General features: G+C 38.3%; 3 protein-coding genes across 3 annotated transcripts; all 3 read right to left on the bottom strand.

The window, feature by feature from the left end:
• Positions 1 to 72: 72 nt before the first annotated feature.
• Positions 73 to 5,294, bottom strand: vsig10l (V-set and immunoglobulin domain containing 10 like; the record flags this gene model as incomplete). Its single annotated transcript, XM_079468983.1, has 8 exons — positions 73 to 400; positions 478 to 570; positions 665 to 943; positions 1,970 to 2,215; positions 3,412 to 3,678; positions 3,931 to 4,203; positions 4,320 to 4,649; positions 5,249 to 5,294. The coding sequence occupies 8 exons, from the start codon at positions 5,292 to 5,294 to the stop codon at positions 177 to 179; spliced, it is 1,758 nt and encodes a 585-aa protein (XP_079325109.1). The 3' UTR covers positions 73 to 176.
• A 1,118-nt stretch (positions 5,295 to 6,412) lies between these two features.
• Positions 6,413 to 10,968, bottom strand: etfb (electron transfer flavoprotein subunit beta). The gene is made up of 7 exons (XM_079469786.1): positions 10,798 to 10,968; positions 9,090 to 9,248; positions 8,722 to 8,880; positions 8,571 to 8,633; positions 8,142 to 8,300; positions 7,309 to 7,517; positions 6,413 to 7,197 (listed from the first exon to the last, which is right to left on the bottom strand). Exons 1-6 carry the CDS (start codon positions 10,849 to 10,851, stop codon positions 7,347 to 7,349), a joined length of 765 nt encoding a protein of 254 aa, XP_079325912.1. The 5' UTR covers positions 10,852 to 10,968; the 3' UTR covers positions 6,413 to 7,197; positions 7,309 to 7,346.
• Positions 10,969 to 11,313: 345 nt separating this feature from the next.
• Positions 11,314 to 22,230, bottom strand: LOC306901807 (uncharacterized protein). The gene is made up of 14 exons (XM_079469910.1): positions 21,774 to 22,230; positions 21,317 to 21,659; positions 20,764 to 20,832; positions 20,105 to 20,636; positions 19,446 to 19,774; positions 15,084 to 15,205; positions 14,728 to 14,920; positions 14,547 to 14,611; positions 14,260 to 14,356; positions 14,047 to 14,114; positions 13,730 to 13,859; positions 13,589 to 13,623; positions 13,363 to 13,446; positions 11,314 to 12,633 (listed from the first exon to the last, which is right to left on the bottom strand). The coding sequence occupies exons 6-14, from the start codon at positions 15,156 to 15,158 to the stop codon at positions 12,568 to 12,570; spliced, it is 813 nt and encodes a 270-aa protein (XP_079326036.1). The 5' UTR covers positions 15,159 to 15,205; positions 19,446 to 19,774; positions 20,105 to 20,636; positions 20,764 to 20,832; positions 21,317 to 21,659; positions 21,774 to 22,230; the 3' UTR covers positions 11,314 to 12,567.
• Positions 22,231 to 23,876: the final 1,646 nt, after the last annotated feature.

Here is a 23,876-nt window from a genome sequence, read left to right as displayed (position 1 = left end):
TAAACATATGTTGCATTTCTATACAATGTGGCGACTTTTCAGTGTATAACGAATTAGGTTACAAAGTTACAGTATATTTATTTTTAGACGATTAAACTACACCTTGTACATCCACAAAACATCCACAGTGAATTTAACGGTTTGTAACGCTGTCTTGTTTGGGTCAAATTCTACTTTTAAACCGATTTAGAAGCAATGGAACCTGGTTGAACCCGATACTCTGTGGACCGTTCTCCTGTGGTTCCTCCTGCTTGAGGGATGATCCTGAAGAAATAAGAAGATTTTGGCTCGAGTCCGGAGATGTTTGTGGTCCTGGTGAAGCCCGGCATCATCCGGATGGTGCGAAATTCCGACCGGGAAGAGCCAACGGGGTCTGGGCCTTTCATCTGGATGTGAAAGCCTGTAAAGTATCGTTTCTCAAATCTATCTGTTGTGTATTATCATAAATAAGTAACCCGTGTTGAATACTGTATATACCTGTAATGATCGATGTAGGAGGCACATCCCATTTCAAAGTCACTTCTGTTCGATTGTCACTCAGGACAATACTAGAATCTGAGATCTGAGGGCCTGAATAAACAAACAAAAGATACAGAAAGAGAAGTAAAGAAACATCTCAACACATACTAAGCTTGCTTGGATAAGTGAACGTTCTCGTTCATACCGAGCAGCGTGACGTTGGAGGTTTTGCTGCCGAGAGGATTGATGGCTGTGCAGGTGTAGATGTCGAGGTCCGTGGAACTGACATTAAAATCACGGATGAAGAGTTGAGACGTGTCCGTACTGATCTGATATTTGGGTCCATCTTCCAGTCCCTGCCCATCTTTGAGCCAGTGTATGACGGCTTTAGGCGAGGCCTCTGTATTGCAGTGGACCACAACAGTTGTCTGTTCATCTCGGCTGATGTTGGTGAAAATAACAGGTAGGAAATCTACGGGACCACCTGCACATAAACACTTTAATGACATCGATCCATCCTTTTGCTTTTCTATCGCCATCTATGTTTGAAATGTAAAATTGCAGGATGCTTGACATACTCTTCTGTACATGCGTTAAAGGTCCAGTGTGTCGTTTTTTGGAGGAACTATTGACAGAAATGCATTATATATACATAACTGTCTGCAGAGGCCCATAAAGACCTTACATAAAGAAGCGTTATGTTTTATTATCTTAGAACGAGCTATTTCTATATGCATACACCGCGGGTCCCCTTGCACGGAATTCACCATGTTGTTTCTACAGTAGCCCTAAAGGGACAAACTGCTCTACAGAACGCGTTTCATATGCTATCTCATTTCGCAAAGAATGTCAAATGTGAAGACATCTTAAAGTCCCCATGAAACGATAGTTTGCAATTGTCTTTTTTTCTGTATCGTGATGTACATCCGACGGGACGTACAGGGCGGGACTTCATGTCACCCTCACTTAATTGATTGGATCATTGTAAGTTGGCCTGATAAACCACCGGTCCCCATTGGACAGTCAGTCCTACCTCTTTTCCTGCCTTACAACATGAAGAGAAGAGTTATGTTTAAAGTTTAAAACTACAAATTAATTTGACAACAATAATGAATTAAATCATTTATAATAACCACTGCAACACTGTGTTAGAAAATTTTTAATTGCACTGTGACTTTAAACCTGTGTCGTCCGCGGAAGTGTGGTGGAGTGAGCCGTTGGTTGCAATTTGCGACCTAACCGCTAGATGTCAGTAAATTTCATAAACTGGACCTTTCAACAAGTCAAACTGACATTTCTTGTAAAATCATTTCCGACAGTTCAAAGCTTACGCTTGTGGAAAATGGTAAGGTTAGAAGACAAATTGTAAACATATTTTTACAGACTATATACTTGCTCGATAAATGTTTATTTTTTGAAGTTACAGACTGCAGCTTTACTAAACTAATATTTATGTATACTAAGCTGAACGAGTAAGAGAATGAATCATTTCTCATAAAGTATTACTTACGGGGAATGATGCTGCACTGTGTCTGAATTAGGGCATGTTCTGCTTTACAAATTATTTCCTCTCCACTTAAACTCAGAATGTCATTTGGAGTTATACTGAAGTTTCCCTCCCCACTGTCGTTGACACTCAAGCCTGGGAAAGACAAACGTGCTTCTGGGACGCCCCCTGGCCACACACAGAGGAACTGCAGGCCCAGGTTTTCATTCAAAGCCTGAACGGAGCACAATAGCTCACCGCTGGGAATTTCTGTCACAATGAAAACATGAGTCAGCCATAGGAAAGAAATGCAGAAACAAGAGTCCCTCGCTGTTCTTAACGTTCAATCTTCACACTTAAAAAATAATACACGGAAATATCGCAACGTTCTAAAGTTATTAACTTGTTTAAGTGAATTTTTGAGTGGGACACTGGGAACAACAGTTAATTTCTCTAAGATGTACCTATTATTTAAATGTTACTATTATTATTATTATTATTATTAAAAGTATTTATTTAACTAATTATATTTTTAAATACCCTTCATATTTTTGGTGGATTCTAATAAAATGTGAGTTTCTCAGATTTGCTTGTTTTTATTTTACATACATTTACTCAATTTAAACAGTATATTTCTTTTTTAGTGTCAATTGTTTCACCAAATAAAATCGAGTAAATAGTTAAAGTTTTTTTAACTAGTGTGACTTGTGTCTAACCGGACTTTATAGAAAAAACAGCAGACATACTGTATGAAACAACGTCGTACGAGTAAATGATAATAGATTTTTTAGCACAGAGACACATTATTCGATGAGGGTTTGACAATATACCGTGAAACAACTCAAAAGTTACGATACGTGTGGTAGTAGTTGCAAGATTTGTCTTTTACATAAACATACACAGTATGATATATTGCACCATGCTTTGTACCAAACTCTTTCCAGAGTGTGTAGTATACACAACAAAAGAGAACAAATAAGAAAGAAAGCTAAAAAATAAATGTAGAAAAATTAAGAAATTAGCCTTTACTGCTTCGAGAAGCTCTTTTCTAGTTTAGCTTTCTCAATTTGCCTCTTTAGTTTAAGTTTGTTAACAATCAGTTTTATTTTACTGACAAACCTGTTCAATTTTTATTCATTCACATTCAGATGATTTACACATAGACCCTGAATGTTGTCAATTCTATAGCAAGCTGTGTGTTCAATAAAAACATAACAGAAATTTGTTAATGTTTCGGATAAATATCTGTTTTGGAATATCATTGGAAATTTTGTCAAAAATATCTTGAAACTATCATGTGGTGAACGCAGCATTGTGCATTTTCTGTGTATCTAATCGTGACCGTATTCTTACACCCTATACCATTTAGTGCACTTTCAATAATATAACACAGCGTTGCATCGCAAATATATATTCACCCACATCCCAACATGCATGTCTTAAATCTAGACTTTAGAATTGCGTACCATAGACATGTATGGTGATGTTTCTCTTCCGCTGTGCCTCAGTCTTCGGGTTGATCAGCACGCAGGTGTAAACGCCACTTTGACTTGTTGCAACATCTGTGAGGTTGACGGTTCCTCCTGATGATGCTGGAATGGAGCGGCCGCTGAAACTCCATGTGGCAGAGGGGGGCGGCAGACCCTCGGCCGCACAGGACAGGAACAGAGAATCTCCAGAAACAAAGACTGCTTTTGTTGGACTTACCATGAGAACCGGCATATCTGGTCCATCTAAGGGCAGCCGGAGGAAAAGAAAGAAACGCGTTATTGTTGGGTGAAAATAAAAGCCTTTTGATGGCATACTGGCTTAAGTAACAGGAAAACGAATGATATAAATGAGAGTTAATTGTATATAGAAGTAAGAATAGGTTGTTAAGGTGTTCTCGGTGGTGTTAGGTGGTTGATGATGTAATAACCCTCCCAGTCCTTCAATGCACATTCATTCGTAATATATTATTAAACTAAATGAAATGTAATACATACACAGAACTGTTATATTTCTGTACTGTGTCCCAGAGCTGAACGGGTTTGTAAGGACGACTGCGTATTGTCCCGTGTCGTTTCTGCTGGGCTGATATATTGTGAGGTTTTTCCCATTGATGGAATAATACGGTCCATTGTCCAGCCGGACTCCATTAAAGAACCACCACACCTCTCTGGTGTCTCCTTGCAATGTACTGTAATAGAACGTGAACACACGTGCACCTTCAATGGCCTCGACTGGATCAGTGTGCAGGGACACATTCTTGATGATATCTGTGAAAAAAATGAAAAAAGATATACTATAACACTCTTTTATAGGTTCCATAAAACTAGAATAATGACACAATCTTTAGGAAACATAATGGCCGAACGTGGTTCTCCATACTCACCATAAACAAAGAGATAAAATGTGGCGCTAACTCTTATCTCCCCGATTTTAGTCATTTCTACAGTGTATGTTCCATTATAACCAAGTGACACGTTTCGGAAGGTGAGAGATCCGTTCTGGTCCACGTGCAAAACGCTGGAGTGATCCGAAGCAACATCTGGAGACGTGTAGTCACTAATGGTCCATGTTACGACAGGAAGACCTTCCATAAACCATGTGACCACCGGCTGAGATGCTCCACTGTGAGACACAGCAAGGGTCACATCGCTGCCCACCAGAGCATCAACAGACACGGGCTGCGTCGGGGAGATGCTCAGATCACACACATGACCTATGACAAGAGGAAAAAAGGCAAGCCTGTCTCTTTAGGGAATGCTCCGTTATGGGATGTATTACATTACTGCAAAGAATCAATGGTAAATTGAAACCCTAATTACAGGAAAGTGAAATAGCTCACGAGACCTTGAGGATCAGATATAAATGAACAATTTGAGTTCTGTTGTGGCTTTTTGTTTGGACTATGGTCTTAAACTTTTGATAAGCTTGTTCGAGTTCAAATGAGTTTTTAATAAATTGCCAACTCTCTATTTTCTGTCTCTTTCTCCTGTTTCTTGTTTTGGCATTTTGAAGCAGTTCTTACAACCTGGCTACGATCCACCAGCGAGAAATGCCAATACTTGTAATGTTTTCCCCCGGGCTTAAGATTTTGTTCAGGAGTGTATTAGGCCATATTATCAATATCACATTTATTAGCAGACCTTGTATTTTACAATACAAAAATGTTAAAACTGTAATAAGCTATGACATCATCAAGCTAAGCACATGATTGAAATTCTATCCGAAATGACGGCTATTTCTATTTTTGCCTTATTGAAGAAAAACAAAAGATAACCACTATAAAACCTTGAGCTATGAGACGTTTTCCCTCACCTGTAATGAAGAAGAGAAGAACAATCAGATCAGACAGCGTCTGCATATCGTCAAATGTTGGAAATATTGGATAATCACTTTGAAAGTCACTGCATTTCTTTACATGATGAGTTAAGAGAAATCATGTTACTCCACTGCATCTCAACAGATGAGAATTCCTCGAGCGCAGTCTTTTGAGAATGTTTCCAGACTCCTCCCCCAGCTGCACAGACTCCTCCCCCAGCTGCACAGGTGCGTCTCACCTGCGCGAAACCATCCGAACAGAAACATCAACAAATTGTTAAAATGACTATTTTAAGTTACTCTTTTTAGCTGTGTGCTGTTCATTTTTAGGTTTCTCGGCGTTTAATTCGGGTTTAAATTATAATCCAATCCGTTACTTTTCTAACTCAGGATCGAATATTGCAGACGGGTTTGACTACTGAAAATATAATTAATAAATAAATAAACGTGGTTCATTGCATTGGTAGATTATTGGTACCAACCAATTGAATAAACTTTAAAATGATTTCGAGAAGACTTGTATTCATCTTTGTGGAAGATGGTACGCGCCCCCTTGTGGATGGCTCGTGTCTTTTGGAAAGAACTGTTATATACTTGTTTTTTTTCCAAGTCTAACGACCTTGATATCATATAAACACTGGTAAAATATGGTTTAAAGACGTTTAGTCTGTGTCAGGAAGAAGAAAGGTGTTTTCTTGGCAAAAAGTGTCCAATCATTGATAACTGTTTCTAGTCTAAACTACATCAAATGCATCAACTTCGACCGATTTCATTAGTTTGCTTGGGTAAGCTGCAGTACATGCTAACATTGATAAAGGATTCAAATGGAAAAATTGCCCATACAACTTCACTGGCTTGCTTTTGTAACCATTTCCAATGCACGATTTGCAGCAAAGTTGAAATTGCAAACATCAAGACAATGAATATTGTTCAAAATGACTTTGAAAAGTAATAGCGCGCATATGGAGATACATGATATCTTCACAGCATTCTCTGTGTGAGAGTAAACCCAAAAATGAAAAATCTTTCATCATGTACTCACCCTCGTGTCTTCTGCAGAATATAAAATATATTTTAAAGAATTCTGATAACTTCAATTGTATGAACAAAACCACTGAGACATTTCTCAATACGTATGTGTTTCAAAGAACAAAAGTTATTCACGTTTTCAATTACATTCATTTAATTTTTGGGTGAACTATTTATACTCTGTCAACCTAGACCGGCTTGTACCATTTGGGGGGACAATGTGCAGAATTCTATAAAATAGATGCCATTAACTTGTGATAAGATACTACTAACAAAAAATTGACATTTTCAAAACAAAGTAAAAATTGCTTATAGCACCGAGTTATGCTTTCAAAACGAGACAAGAAAACAATTATATGCATATGAAAAAGACGACATGTTTTATTGTCATTGAATGGTACTGTACAATCAGAACTAATCCTGAGGCGCTTGTGGTTTTAGATCAGACCTGATGCTGAGAGACACCGTCCGGTCCAAAATCATGCTTAACTTTAAACAACAACACAAACCGATGACAGTCATTAGACCGTGCGAATCATCCATGCTGTAACGAGTTTATAACACGACGAATTACAGCAACACAGATAATGTCCCTTCGGGTCGAGTGAGGATGATGTGAGCAAATCCAATTATATTTACACAACGTGAATGTGAGTGCCATCAGTGCATTCAAAAACACAGGAAAAAAAAAGAAAAACTTGTACAATAAATGTACAGAAAAACTGTTGACCCCTCTGTGGGGAGGATGAACCTTTAAAGGAGCAGCGTCTCTCAACATCAACAAATGTTACAAAGCAGTTAAAAACCCGATATGGTGAACAACGTCGGGCTGGATTTGTGATGGGGCCATCATCAAGTTTACTGGCCTCAAAGTCTGAGATAAGTTAGATTTAGTTCCATCACCAGTGACAAAAGACCTGCAGATGTCAAAGAGAACAAAATTAAAAAAAGCAGTTCATCTGGACAACCTAAGAAAATAATGAGAATCCTTAACAGGTGGTCAGTCATGTGTAAACATATATTCTCACCTTCATCGGTGGTCTGCTCTGCTCTCTTGCATCTGCCTCTATATTTTTCCCATTTCTTTTAGTTTGCCCACCAGATCATCCACAGTCTCCACTTTCACTCCAGCTTTTCTCTGTGGAGGTTCCTCCACATTGAGCACCTCCAGCCGTGAGCTCATGTCCACTCCCAGGTCTCCGGGCTTCACAATAGTGATCTTCTTTTTCTTAGCTTTCTGTAGAAGCATAAGAGGACAACTAATCACATAACCATGCAATTCCATTTTATAACAAGTCATTAAAACCATATTTCATATCATTAACACCACAGTATGAGACTGTCCAAGTTATGCATTATTTTATATCAGTATATGCGTGTCTTATAGAGATCCAATCCATAATCTAAGTTAACTTCCGGTCTGCGTTTGTTTTTTGGTCTAGATAATAACACAACGGCTTATATTTTATTTATAATAATTCATTGTATAATAATTGTATTACATTTTTTTATTTTTTTAATAAACAGTTTGTTGAATGGGTTGTGTAATTGTCGCATTTAGCAAAGTAACGATTCTTCGACCGATAACCCAAAATAATACTGGCTAGACGTACTTTTAACTTGCTAATTGACTTGTTATTTCTATTGCTTGTTGTCAGACATGATATGCAGGGATTCTGCTCTTTGCGGGTGTGTATCGGAAGTAAAGTCTAGTCCACAAAAGCGTGCGTGTAGGCGGTAACGTTGGTCTATGTTGTTGCTTTGAAAGAATCTATAGGAACATTATTTGTTTGAAAAGCTGAATTAAGCCACACATTCTACACATGATAAACACTTCACATTACGAGTAATATCAATGTACCATGATGTTGGGCAGTGTGGCGTATCTGGGCGTGTTGAGGCGGAGGTCAGCGGTTAACACGGCCGGCATTTTGATCTTTATGGTCTCCAGACCACCATCGATTTCTCTCACCACATTCAGCTCGTCTCCGTCCCAGGTCACCTCGGAGGCAAACGTTCCCTGGAAAATGAATGAATATTATAAAACGGCCAGTTCAGATTCTCAATCCTGACCCATTTAGTTATGTTGAATAGCAACATTCTGTAACATCACTTTTTTGTATGTTAAGCTGTAAACATGTATATCAACAGAAAGACATTTAATGATTAAACTATGGGGGACGTTTAATATTGCTCCAACAATATAAAATCTTAACAGCAAATACCAGGAATAGTAACGATAATGCTTGCTTTTTCAATAAGCAATGATGAAAACGAAACAATAACTGACCTGGGGCCAGTCCAACAGAGCTGCTGTCATCTGCCCTGTTTGATTGCAGTCATCATCTATGGCCTGGAAAACATTACCTTCACGGTTAAATTATGATGAACGTTGACATCCTATATTAATATACATAATATGATTAAGGGGTGTCAGTTACCTGTTTACCCAAAATAATCAGATTGGCTTCCTCTTTCTTAGCCAGCGCAGCCAGAATCTTGGAGACTTGCAGAGGGCCGAGTGCTTCATAGTCTTTCCCAGAAACTTCCACGTGGATGCCACGGTCAGCCCCCATGGCCAGAGCGGTCCGGATCGTCTCCTGCAATATAAACACTGCTGTTGCAGTCTTATTACTGATAAACTGTAGATTGATCTCATTTCCCTACAAATACATGACCCAGCAGCAGATTCCATACGCCAACTTCAAACAAAGAGACGACTGTGATAGGAGGCATCAGGACACTGTGGCACAGCAAAACTGTGTAGATGTGTTTACGCTGTGTAATGTATATTAAATGTTTTTCCAACCTGAGCTTGCTGAGGACCACAGCTGACAGCCACGACCTCCTTGACAAGCTTCTTCTCCTTGAGTTTAACCGCCTCTTCCACTGCGATCTCACAGAAAGGATTCATGGAATGCTTGACGCCATCTGTGACCACACCGGTACGGTCCGGCTTGACTCGGATCTTTAGCAGAAACAGAAATGAGGGAACAACATAGCTAAATCAAGATGACTTAACATGATGATAGGAGCCTTTCTCTAAATAAAACTTCAGATGAACTGCATGCATATGCATAGTATGCCAAGGGTAGAATAGAGGACACAGAAATAGTCAGATCCAATAGAAGACACAAGTCATCTGCCTTCTCCCCTAGCAATACTCCTGGATCAATATTTCTACGCAAAGGTATAAGGGTTTCTGCATCCCAGCTGAGGCCACAAAAAAGCTTATAAACCATGTCAATGTCCAGCACATAGTCTGCTTCAAACTGCTTTGAAAAGCAAAGTGTCACGATGATATTGGGCAATGTATTGATGACAAGCCAATTCAATAAAACCCGTCAATCAATAAGTTACATCAACGTGTCGGTGAGTCTTTGAATCTGTTATCATCCTGACTGTTTGATATTTAAATTGATGTATATAGATTTTTCATTAAGGGTGCATGAAGTATAGAAACTGTGTTTTTAGGGCTTTTGAAATTATAACCATGTCTATAATAATAAAAAAATGTTGTCTTTAGAAACGTATTGTGTGCATTGTGTAACATTTTACTCTTAGTTTGTCTGGTTCAAGATGATACTGTTCATTTCTAAATACATGCATTGTGTCCATTCTCTCCCTTCAGCTTGAATCCTCCAAGTAACATGGCCTGGTAAACTATCAGTGCATGTAGACAAAATGTTACATAATACTACTTGCAAGTCACTTTTTTTGTATCTGCCAACTTATGAAATATAAATGCAATGTAAAAACGTCATTTAAAGACAAGCATCACACTTTTGAGCTGGATTGTGGGATGGACAGTGACGCAAAACTAGCAACTGCAAGGGGCTGATATCTGCTGTAGTAAAAAAAGTACAGTACGACTCTTACACTCCAGAAATCTGCACGTTTGCGACAAATTAAAATACATGATTTTTGTTTTGAATGTTTCTTCAAAAAATGATAAACAGCGTTGATGCACCAGCTTGTGAACCATTGAACTAATGCCTTATGTTGTATTTTACTCCTTCATTTGTCTGGTTCAGTATGATACTGTTCATTTCTAAACACATGCATTGTGTTACAGCTAAAATTCAAACATACCCCCCAGAATCCAGACAGATCACGTGAAACCACAAAAACAGCAAATCAAGTAACAAATATTAAAGGTTTAGAAATTGAAATGAATATATTTGTGTGTAAGATGCGAAGTTTAAGTTAGTTTTAGGAGCACATCATCTAAGCATATGATTCTTGTTTACTGAAGTCCAGCTAGTGAGTTCAGTCGAGGTCAACTGTCCTAAACCTGAAACCAAAGCTCATTTTCTAACTTCCAAAGAGATTCACAGGATCACAACGCGAAGTGTCTTGTCTTGTTATGACTTAAAGAAACACACGTCCATGTACAAGACTGACCTTGATCTATAGCCCCAGTTCGCACCTGACGTAACCTCCCTCAAGCACAGCTGGGCTAAAGTCAGACATCACGACAAACAAACAAAAGGGTTTATGGGAATATATCTGTGTACCTTGACAGCATAGTCAATGACCCGTTTAACTCCGACCAGAACTCGGGCGCTCATCGTGTTCGTTCAGGCGTCTGACGGTCTACCGCGGGACCGAATGAGTTTCAGGACGAGGATCAGACCGGAGGATTACTGCTGTGACACTCGCTGGGGCGGGCTTTAGAGAACACGCCCATTCCGTGAACCAATCGAATTCGTCATGTAAGCGAGCTGCCAATCAAGTGACGAGCCGTGTCCAATCAAATCCGATGCGTTCCTCACAACAGCGCTCTGACTAACATCGACGCCGAGAGTCGTTCCTCTGATAAGTGGGTTAAAGGTCGTGTGCATTTTGTAACTCGTTTGGACACAGAAAACAATCCGTTTTAATAAAATAAAACAAAACGAACAAATGTAATATATCTGGCTTTGAATGTTGAATGTAATGTACATTGATGTAGTTTTATAGTGGAGTGGATCTAATCTAGTTTTTCATTTTGTATTATTGCTTTGTGTTCCCTCAAATAAAGACTTATTCTTAAACTTAGAATTTTAATTAAACCAATACATTTTCAGTTGTACAATGTTGGAACATGGATTATTTTAGATGGTGGTCTTATTGGTTTGTTTGATTATGTCAAATGCAAGATATATTTCATAAAACGCCACAATATATGTGCCCCCCGGCTCCGTCTTGGGGCCCCCCAAGTTTGACAAGCACTTTTTTTCATAATAAAGTGAAATTACAATGTGATACGCATAAAAACATGCATACAAGAGTCTTCAGAGCTTTCCTGGTAGGAGGACGTCAGATCAACATGACGTTTAACATAAAAGCATTGAAACATGGCTTGTGTACACTCATGATAATAACATTGAGCCAGTAACAAAATAAGATTAATCAAATTAAAGATATCTGACTCTTATATACAACAAACCCCAAAATTACATTTTCAAACTTCACACACAAAACATGGAACATATACAATATTTTTTCCAAAGAAGGTTTCCATATTTACAATAGCAAAACAATCCTAGTTTGATATTTAAATAACCAGATGCCGCATAATCACGTGTTTCTATTGGTCGTCCGCCACCATATTGGAACGGTGCGAGCCGGTCCGTTTACATTCAAAATCAAACTGATGTGAATGATTATGAACACATATTTATTATTGTGTAAACTCACACATGATATCTGCTTCAATAACACATGACAACAACGAAAGGTTATCACATTGTTCAGCAATTGAAATGCCCGGGTGTAGTGTTGGGGCTGTCTAGTCAACTGTGAGTGACGTCAGTGGACCGTTCCAAGATGGCGGACACGTCTACGTACCTGGAGCGTTTGAATGCGGCATCTAGTTATTCTATGTATAAACATAATAAACAACTACACGCCGCCGCCATATTAGTGAGGGCAACAGTGCACCAAAAGCCCACTGAACCCAGTGGTAGAGCTGCTCTTTTTCGGCATTGAAAGCAGAATCACGTTTACATTTCTTAACATATTTCAATGGTTTACCATAAAACTTCATCATTTCTCTAGTTGCTTCACTTCGATTATAGCCTACTTTAATGCTTGTCAGAAATGTAGTTTAATTTGCGTATCATATAAAACTTTTGATTAAGATTTTTGATTAAGATTACGGGAAGTTTACAGAGTGTGTTTATGTCTTTAGGAGATGACCTTTGACTTGAGCGATCTATTAAAGTGGGGGTATATGTTATGTGGCCCTGTGGAGGATGAAATGGAAGAGCAGAAAGTATTTGAGATGCCTTTATCTTGGGTGGCTAGAATAGACATTTTTCCAGAAGGTGAAGTTCTTGGGAAAATCTCGAAAACCTGATGTCGCTGGGCTGGAACAGACAATAAAACACAATGTTCATGATTTCATGATTTGTGCAACGGTGTGTGATGCATTCTGACGTCTTTACACTGCTAAACGTGTTGTCTTCTCATGCTTAACACGGTCAACTTGTCAAAAAACGAGTCGGACGTATGACGTAGTATTTCTGTGCTCGATACACTCCCCCAGTGTTTGTAAAGGTTTCGGAAAGTTTTCTTCAAACATTAAAGATTGCTTATCCCTTATTGGACAATTCTCCCAGAAAAGCATGTGGCAGGCCTGCGTCAACCATGGAGAGCGGGAGAAGGAGCATGCGCACAAGTCACTTTCACTTGTTTGCAGGAGAGAGAGAGCTGTGGTGTTAGTTTGCTGCATTTTGGTGATGCATGTTATATAAACGGAAAAACTGATAGATGGAGCGGCAGTCCCAGCGCTAAAAGAAGCCGGACATGAGCCGCACCCGGTGAGTGAAACTGATGTCTGTGTTTTCTTGGCAATGTGTGCGCACGTGCTTTAGTTCCGCCCCCACATGCATCACATGTTTTTGGAAATAATCGCACAGCTGTATCTGTCTTTTATAAATGTGATCAAACTAAAGACTCTACGGATATTTGGGTGTGATTATATTCCGTTAGTCCTCAAGATTAACAGGAGATATACAGAAGCTGTGTGAGTTAGGGTCACATTAAAATTTAAATGTACGTAAAAACTATAGATGGAATGAAAAGCATATACATACATCTGTGTCACCCTCCCTTCTCGTTATTTTGGGGTGTTGTCTAGACCAGGAGGAAAATGTGGGCTGATGTATAGAAGGCTTGTCCTGGTACATTCAAGACAAAAACACACAATAAAACACAAAAGAACACATGTTTAAAGCATCAAAAACAAATTAAGATCTTTGTGTGAAATCCTTGTGGCCAAATAAACAAACACCATTTTGATTTGTCATATGGTGTACTCACCTTCACTTCTTCTTTGTAAAGTTTGCAAAAAACACCTGCATATAACATCAGAGTTATTACACCTTGAATATTTTACTTCACACTCAAATGCTGTTTTAAAAAGTTACTTGTGATTCTGAATTTAATATTGTTTAAGCTTACGGTTTTGGTGATTAATGGGGAGATGGTACGAGTCATAGACATTTCCCTGCGCACACCTCAGATAGTCTGGCAGTTTGACAGGTCTTCTGGACCAGCTGGAAAATGTATCACGGTCCACAGATTGATTGTCCTGGTAGATACAAAATACACATTAGAACATATCGCAGCTGTTTAATGTGCCGTATAAGAGGCGAGTTTCATTCACGATGAATTTACAAAAATCCTATTATTATACAGAAAAGAAAAACTAATTCAAATATGTGTATGTAATCTTTGTGGCCAAATGAACAAACGCCATTTTGATATGATGTTCTCACCTTCTGCTCTTCTTTAAATTGTCTCCAGGCTACACTCCTGCGGGATGGAGGGTGTGGGACAGTGACACCTGTATAACATCAGATGTATTGCATCTTTACTTTACACTCGTGTGTTTTTAAATTCAAATGTTATTTTTGATTCTGAATTTAATATTGGTTTGGCAAGCTAACTGCTTTGGTTTCAAATATGGAGCTTGTTAGATTGCTGGGTACCTGGTGGTGGGTGTGATTTCCGGGCCTCTTGCCTCTGGCGCTGAGACTTTTGTATTAACCAGGTGTTCATTGCGAGCATGGTCTGAGTATTAAGGTCCTGGTACGTAAAAACACAACGCAGCTGTTTAATGTGTAAAAGAGGCAAGTTTCCCTCACTACGAATTTACAAATGCAACCTACTGGTACACAGAACATATCAAAAAGAAATTCTGATATTCATATGTAATATTTGTGACCAAATAAACAAACACCACTTTGATATGATAACACTCTCTAGATGTTCTCACCCTCTCCTCTTTTAATAGGTTGCAGCAAAACCATCTGCCAACTGGTGGGTATGGGACTGGGTCACCTGCATTACATCAGATTAATTACACTTTATGTATTTTATTTCACACCCAAGTGTTTCTTTATATCAAAATGTAAACAGATTTCATTCTGACTTGAATATTGATTTTACAAGCTCACCCCTGATGATCATCCTATGGCCAATCTCCTTTGAGATGGGGCGAACAATTTTCTGGCACGCAATCTTTATTTCTGAGCTCTCCTTAGGTGGTGGAAAGGGGAACCGGAGTGATTCATCCTCCTCTACACTCAGGTGATGTGGCAGTCTTCTGTTCCAGGTGGTAATAGTATCACGGCATGGAGAAAGATTGTCCTGGTACATAAGAAACACCTTAGAACATAACAGAACTCAACACAGCAGTGTCATGTGTAAAAGAGGTGAGTTTCCCTTCACTTCGAATTTACGAAAGCATCCTACTTTTATACATGACATATCAAAATATGTATGTATGATAACACTCATGTGATGTTCTTACCTGCTCCTTTAATTTAAACTGTCTGCAGAATGCACGCCTGCGAGACTGAGCTGATTCTTGGACCGCTACATCCATCTCGGGGCAAACCTCAGATGGTGGTTGTGGGACCAGAACGCTATTCTCTGCAAAACACGATGATTTAATTTCCTTCACATTGCTGCTGGATGACTGTATGTCAACAGACACTGGACTGAAATGACCATAATACACATAGAAATGATTTAAAGACGTAAGATTCAAAGATTTAAAGAAAACATGATTTGGCACATTTACAAATTTGTTGTAACTGCAACCGAGATTGTTTTTTAGGATTTGGCAAAAACATAAATGCAGAATACAGATATAAAGAGGTGAATACTGGCATGCACACACAATGTTTACTATATTCAGAATGTTTATGGGCCCGTTTACTCTTCACTTCTGTTCAAATCTGCTAATACATATTATATTATACAGATTATATACATATTTGGCATTTTTGCAAAGTCAGACTATTGAAAACACCTCAACAAATCTGTAAAATGCACAATGAGTCTAAAATACAAGATAAATGCACAATGAGTCTAAAATACATGATAAATGCAGAATGAGCCTCAAACAATTTATCATTATGTTCTCGTAATTTGTCTGTCATCGTATTTTTTTATAATAATGTTTCGAACAGTTTGTTATGTGCCGTATGTACTATGCTGCTGTTTATTATGTTGGCTTGAGAGAGCCAATATAGGCCTACTGATATGCTAAATAAACTTATTATTATTATTATTATTCCGCCCCAAATTTTCTGCCTGCTACTCCTCCTAGAGCTTTTAAGCTACAGCCACTAAACTTCCCACACATCTTCAGTCTGGTCTCACTCGAGTTGCTATATTCTCCTAAAAATGCCGATCAAACTCTCAAAAAAGTCCCATTGACTTACATTGAAGGAATCTTCAGGGAAGATGTTTATGTTCCAAATGTCAACTGACAACTTTTAAACATAAACATTCACTCACTCTCTATAAATCTCTGCATTCATCTCTACCTACATATCTTACTACTATTTATCTCTTTATTTTTTATCTCTTTATCTTTTTGATCTCTTTATCTCTTTATTTTTTTATCTCTTTATTAACCTCTTTTCCTTTCTAGCTCTTTTCTTTAAAAATATAATAATTTTGTCTCTTTGAAAAAAAATGAATAGTCGCTTTGGATAAACGTGTCTGCTGAATGCACTAATCTCTATTTATCCATCCATCCATCTTTCTTTCTTTACATTTATTCTTTCTTTCTTTACAATTATTAACTTTTAAACATACTCTATTTATCTACTCATCTGTCTGTCTGTCTGTCTTTTAATTATCTTATTATCTTTTTATTAACCTCTTTTCCTCTCTAGCTCTTTTCTTTAAAAATATCATAATAATTTTGTCTCTTTGAAAAAAAATGAATAGTTGCTTTGGATAAACGTGTCTGCTGAATGCATTAATCTCTATCTATTTATCCATCCATCCATCTTTCTTTCTTTCTTTTCATTTATTCTTTCTTTCTTTACAAGTCTTATCTTTTAAACATGAACATACTCTCACTCTCTATAAATCTCTGCAGTATTCTCTACCTACATATCTTATTATCTTTTTATCTCTTTATCTCTTTATTAACCTCTTTTCCTCTCTAGCTCTTTTCTTTAAAAATATCATAATAATTGTGTGTCTTTGAAAAAAAATGAATAGTCACTTTGGATAAACGTGTCTGCTGAATGCACTAATCTCTATCTCTATCTATCCATCCATCTTTCTTTCTTTACATTTATTCTTTCTTTCTTTACATTTATTCTCTCTTTCTTTACAATTCTTATCTTTTAAACATGAACATACACTCACTCTCTATAAATCTCTGCATTATTCTCTACCTACCTATCTTACTACTATTTATCCTTTATCTCTTTATTAACCTCTTTTCCTCTCTAGCGCTTTTCTTTAATAATATAATAATCATTTTGTCTCTTTGAAAAGAAAAGTCGCTTTGGATAATCGTGTCTGCTGAATGACTAAATGCAAATCTGTCTGTCTGTCTACTTGCCTACTTATCTTTTTTTCTAATTATCTATTTATCTTTTTATCTATAACACTAACCTCTTTTTCCTTTCTATCTCACAATTCAAACTTTTACACCAGACTTTCTCAAGCCAACATAAAGTTTGTTCACAAACTTTAATCTCATCTAGTTAATAATTAAAAGTGTGTCAGAAACATACTGAGAATGAGCATAGACATAGCAATAGGTTTCTCTCGTGAACACGGTTCTCTGAAACATCGAGTGGAGAGATCCACCTAAGGTCATCCGTACCTGACCTCTGCAGGAGCATCCAATTGCGACAAAAGCGCGCAGCCAATGCCAGGTAAGGCCTCACCGCCTTACCTGAGTGAGCAATTGAGGGAGTCCTGGTACACATCTATGGTTGCAGAGGGACATTTCAATGTTGAAGAACATAACACAAAATTTAGAATTTCTATGTTAATTTAGCCGGGTTTTCCATTGCCAAATTCAACTAGATTAAAGCAATTAATAAAATAAATGTAAAAAAATAAAAGACAATGAAGAATGTTAGCTAAATGCTGTAGATTGTGATATGATCGGCGTTATTAAACTTAAATGTCATCTTTAATCGTTTAATTAAAATAAACACTCTATTTGGTTTGATATCCCATCCTATCTTTTAACAAAGTTAGGAGGTAGGCCTATAAATCTTTTTACAACACGACTTTGAAATAAGAAAAGAATATTCGGAAACCTTCTTTTTCTCATAAGCAATCTTTATTAATGTTGTTATATATTAACTATTAATTATATTATTTCATTTTATGTGGCTCACACATAGCTAAAATACAACACGCAAACAAACAAAAATATTAGGCTCTAATATAAATATGAGAACCCCAAAGCCTGCCGTAAGCCTAAAATAACCTCTGTAACAAGGCTCTGTAACCTTATTAACTGCATTAACTCATCTTCTGGACTGCAACCTATTAACTACATTAATTCGTATACTGCACCGTAACTCTAATAACTGCATCAACTTCTACAACTGCATTAACTCACCTATTGCACTGCAACTTTAATAGCTAATGTCAATAATTTATGCATACCTAAGTCACTTGCACTATTTTAGTCTAAATTATTATCTGTTCATATCCACCTGTACATTAATGTTCATAGTATATAGTCTGTAATCTGTATATATTGTTCATAGTTACTGTCATATTTTCATAGAACACACCTACTGCAAAATATTTTTATAGTCCATGCCCACTGTATTATATTTTTCATATTGTATTCTGTATTTATTCTAACTGTATATCCTGCACTTGCTAACTGCACTTCTGGTTAGACCTAACTACATTTCGTTACACTGTACTTGTATATGTGTAATGACAATAAAGTTTAATCTAATCTAATCTAAAAAGCCTAAAATACCTTATAGATCAGGGCCCGTATTCACAAAACATCTTAAGGCTAAAAGTAGCTCATAACTTGCTGCTTTAGGAGAAACTCTTAAAAAAATGGGTGTCTGTCCTAAAATTTCGTGCTAAGAGTATTTCACAAAGCATTTAAGCTCTATACCTAGCTCCTAAACCTGTCAGACGTTAAGAGAAGTGAAGATGACTCCTAAGTAACTAAGACCAATTCAAAGCATTCCTAAAATGGCTGTAACACCGGCAGTCTGCCTTGAAACCAGTTTAACCATAAAGACTACTAATATCTGCTAAGTTAATGAGACACTTATTGCAGATTATTTTCTGCAGTTCCATGCAGGGACCAGGGTACTCCATGATAGTTTTTATGTGGTCCGGGAAGTCAAACCACTCCAGCATTTGGATGACGTAGGGGCTTATTGGAGGTTTTCGTAGCCGACACATAATTTTAACTTCGGTCATATAGTCCGCCTAGAGAAAAGAGTATAGGAAATGGTTACTTGCCTATGGTTTACTCTTTAGTTTAAAGAGCATATATTGTTATAATTATTCCGATGGACGTTAAATCAATTCTATCAGTATAGATACAGACATGCTAAAATGTCCTTGGGAACTCAAACTATATTGACTACTTCATGTTAACTGCAGGTTCAGATCGACTGTATATCGTATCATAGGCCATTAAATAACTACATATAAACTCATTACGATTGACTGACTTACATTAGCATCGGTAGCGTCGTTTTGAATCTTGTTCAAGTATTTGACAGCGACCGGTAAATGAAAAAACACAACGATTATAAAAATTAATGTGTGACAATGTACAGTGTACGCATGCATTTTTTAACAAGACATAAACACGAATCTCTAGGTACCTAAAGGCGTTAAATGAGTAAACAGGCGCTACCTTTTGGTCATCTGATTTCGGGATGCCAAGAAGACCCATCCGAAGCTTCCTGCTCCTAGAGAAGATATTTCTGTGTAGACAGATATATTGCAGTTCCTTGGGTTGCAAATCCTTGCCGTGTGATTCGTCAGTCTCCACCACATGTTCATTGCATAAGGATGGGGAGGACCAGGGTGGTCCATCCATGTGTTTAAGATAGCGCAGTGATATTTGGTGTAGTTGAATTCAGGGTAACCTTGACCAGGCTTTTGTTAGTTGTGTCTGGTTGCAGGATCTTGTCGGGATGGGCATTCGATGTGGTCGTGAAGACTTGTCAAGATGCTTGGGTCCTGCGTGACATGTCAGAAAAACTAGGTAAGTATATCAAAGAGTATATCAAAACTGTTGTCCGTGATCATTTCATTTACAATTACTGCCTTTGAATTTAGTGATCTAATATTAAGTAGGCCGAACTTTATAAATTGGTTTTGGTTGTTTATTACATTGTCTTCAGGTTTAATCACGATCAGATTTTTTCTCTGACTTTTGCCAGAATTTTTACTTTGTGGTATTATTCGGGGGACACATATAGTCTCTATATATTTGGAAGCAGTAACATTTATAGCAGTTGAGGCGCGCATACTATGGTTAAAGTTTTGACTCACCTGAGGGGGACTTACCTGTGGGAGACATAGTCAACAGGTGTGTAGCGCCTTCGAGATGTTGTCGGACAGGAGAGCCGCTCCGATGCTGCTGGGGTGCAGGCCGTCGGGGCGGAAGAGCCTAGGTCGCTCCCAGAACAGATCAAAATTATTTACAAAGAGCAGCTTCTGTTCAATACACCATGACATCAACCATTGGTTAAGCGAAAAAAGTGAACTACTGAACTTATCATTCCCTCGTCGGTAGGTAGGCAGCGGTCCTGATACGATAATCCTCGCTGTGGGCGATGCGTTGCGTACCGTCTCTATCAGACTCCTGAAGTCCCTCTTCAGGATATCTGACTGCCGCATTCTGACGTCGTTCACTCCCGCGTGCAGCACGACAGCTTCGACGTTAGCGTTGTCCTTCAGGATCGCAGGTACCTGCGCAGACACATCAAGAACACGAGCGCCGGGAAAACAGTGAGTGCGCACCTTACCTTTAGTAGATGTAGCGCGTATGTTCCGGACGATCGAGTCTCCGATGATCACAGCGTTGCATTCGGTCTCGCTGTTATTCGGTAAATAAGAAATTATTTAATAAAGCAAAATCAATTAACGTGAAGAAATCAATTAACGTGTACTGTGTACTGTAAAAAGTAAATAAAGCAAGTCTGGTGTCTGAGAGAGCGAATTACCGTTGTTCTGTGATGCAGCCACACATTCTATCACACACCTGAGGGATGTTAGTAGCACTGGAGGAAAAGCTAAAGAGAGATCCAAGGTTTTAAAGATGGCACAGAGTTAAGGATATATAAATAATAAAGATTACGAACTTCATTCTACCATTATTCCCTGTATATATACAGTACATAAAGTTTTTATATATTTAGTGTAGAATTTCACAAAATATCTTCATGGAACACGATCTTTACTTTATAGAAAATTGATAATTTTGACCCATACAATGTATAATTTAGTTTTTTTACAAAATATGTTCCGGTGCTACTTTAGACTGGTTTTGTGACCCAGGGTCCAGTTGGGCACTCAGTTGTATTAAAATACAATATGTGACAGTTCAAAGTCTAGAAGCGAAAGTGCCTACACTAGTCTGAGCGCAAATACGACGTAATGACTTTTTCTGTATGCTAATTAATACGTCAAGAATCGAATCGTGATGGACCAAACGATTCCCACACCTAATGAATGCCTTTCCAGACTGCGCTACAAGAACATAAAATGCCAACTCACTAGCACGTCCATAGCATTTTCTGCCAGTGTATGGCAAAGAATAGCCGAAGTCAATCAGCTTGATGTCCAAAGAGCTTGTGTTGATCAGGATGTTGTCTGATGTTGTAGTGAAAGACGGCGTGGGCAATGCAGTGTTGTGCTGCTTCTTCTGCCTGACGCATAATGACGTGTGCTATCTATTCGCCCAGTGGATGAAGATTCATTATTTTCCGTGCAGGGACCAGGATCCTCCATAACGATACCTGTGTCAGACCGCTCGTGAAACCACTCCAACATCTGTATCACGTAGGGGCTTATGGGAGGTTGTTTTAGCAGAGACATCATTGCCACTTCGGTCATCACACTATCCAAAAGAGTATAAGAAAGGGTTATTAGGGTATGGTTTATTCTTTAGATTTAAAGAACAAGTATTGTTATATCCGGATGGATGTTGTATCAGTTTGATCTATGTAGATACCTGCTTAAATCTCTGTGGGGACCCGAGTTATATTGTCTATTTCATGGGTCTTCAACCAGGGGTCCTCGAGTCTGCAGTGGAACTGCAGGGGGTCCGCTAAATAATGTTTACTCACAGACAACTTTTTGTTAAAATGCAAAGCATGAGTACAGAAATATTACAAGCAAATTTCACTTACAAATGTGCAAGTGCACGGACATACAGACTCAATGAAGGTTCCATGCATTGAAATTTTGACCTGCGTGCGGGCAGCAGAAGTCATAAAAGGTTACATCTGCGACATCTTTTCTTCATAAACACAGGTAGGGCCTAAACAATATAAGTACCTTTATGAATCAGTGCATTCTCTGTCTCCCTCCCGATGGGTTCAGAGTGAGCATGGAAGGAGTTGCGTGCAATAAAGTGCATTCTCAAATATTTCTGAACTCGTAAGGCTGCTTAAAGCTCTTCGAATTTGTTAAAGCTGTAAAGCGCAAGAAGATTCCCCGAAGTATTTTTAATAAGAAATAGTGTATTATATCAATAAGTGTAACAAAATATAAAAATATTAGTTAAGTCAAAAATAAAACCATGCAAGTAAAAATCCATCAGCCTTCCAAATTTCATTCCCCTCGATCGTGAGTCGTGACCCCTGAGGTGATTACCTCACATTAACGACATTAGCATCCGCATGTGGTTAGGTGGACCACGTTAAACATTACAGATTGGCACGCAGATTTTTCAGGCTTCAAGTTTAAGATATTTTTATTTGTCGAAATGAAACGTTGGTTAATATCGATCAAAGACAACGCAGGGAGGCCAGCGGAAGAGGGCGCCGCAGTCAGAAAGGCCATCGACCTCTGGTCCAAAAAGATGCTTACGTTGCATAAAAAGGACATCCCTCAGCACTCAAATCAGCTTAAATTGATGAGTAAATTCATATAAAATAATATTACTGTGTTCTTTTGTGTTGTCATTATGTTTGGATGCACCTAACAAGTGCATAGGCGCAGTTGCGCGCAACGTTTGTATACTTTAGCTTAGAAGTCTTCACGGGTCCACTTAGATCCGAAAACCCGAGGTCCGCTCCGAGACCCGAGCGGGTTCGGGTCTAAAAGATTCACGGGAGCTTCGGACACGGGTCGGGTATATTATTAGGTTCTTCGGGTCTCGGGTAATATAAAGTAAAAATGTTTTTTGCTGAATTGACCCGAGGAATACTAGAACTATCCTGTACAATAACGTTGTTGCGTCGCTCGTGTGTGTGCGTGTAGTTACCAACTTTCCTCTTGCGAAAAAAAAAGATCGGTGCAGGGGATTAATGTGCAGGAAACTGAATTAAGCTGTGTCTTTATACTGTTTTGCGTAGGCTATTTAGCCTGAGTTTGCGCAATATGCCAGAGCAAAACAAGAGGATCAACGTTTTCATTGCCATATCAATTTCATTTTCATTAATAACGTTTACATTTAGGTCTAGTCGGGTTTGAAAAAAATATACGATGGGTCGGGTCGGACGTTATCGGGTCTGTCTCGGGTTCGGGGCTTTAAAAAATGAATAAAAAATTGGCATGTCGGGTTTGGGTAAAAGTGATTCGGGTCATTTCAGGTCGGGTAAAGATCTTTAGACCCGAGAAGACCTCTACTTTAGCTACCTCCGCTCCGAGGATAGTGGGGGTCTCGAGTCACTGGCACTGTTATTTTGGGGGTCGTGGGCTGAAAGGTTTGGGTAGCCCTGACCTAAACAACTACTACATTGAACCCTGTGACTGAAAAGTGGTAGAAATAATAAATATAACTAAACAAATGTCACTCAATTGACCTTTTTCTTTTTAGTACTCATCTTACAAAAGTGTTAAGATTACATGCCTATGAATACAATAGTTCTTTAACTGTGTTCTTGTCTGTTCCTTTTCTGAAACTAAAATTGCTTTATTTTCTGAAATTGTATTAAATTGTCTTTATCTGGGGTCTTTAGTATTAAAAGTCGGTTGGATCATTTAAGCTGCAACTTCAATAAAAAGTTACAAATCTTCTGAGAGAATTCTACTCAAAGTATTATGGGGCGGTTTCTTGGACAGGGCTTAAAGCGGCCAGCCGGCCATAACTCAGTTTCTGTACATCTCA

Source organism: Barbatula barbatula (assembly GCF_947034865.1).
Source record: "Barbatula barbatula genome assembly, chromosome: 12".
Classification (NCBI taxonomy): Eukaryota; Metazoa; Chordata; class Actinopteri; order Cypriniformes; family Nemacheilidae; genus Barbatula; species Barbatula barbatula.
This window is presented reverse-complemented; position numbering and strand designations above follow the sequence as displayed.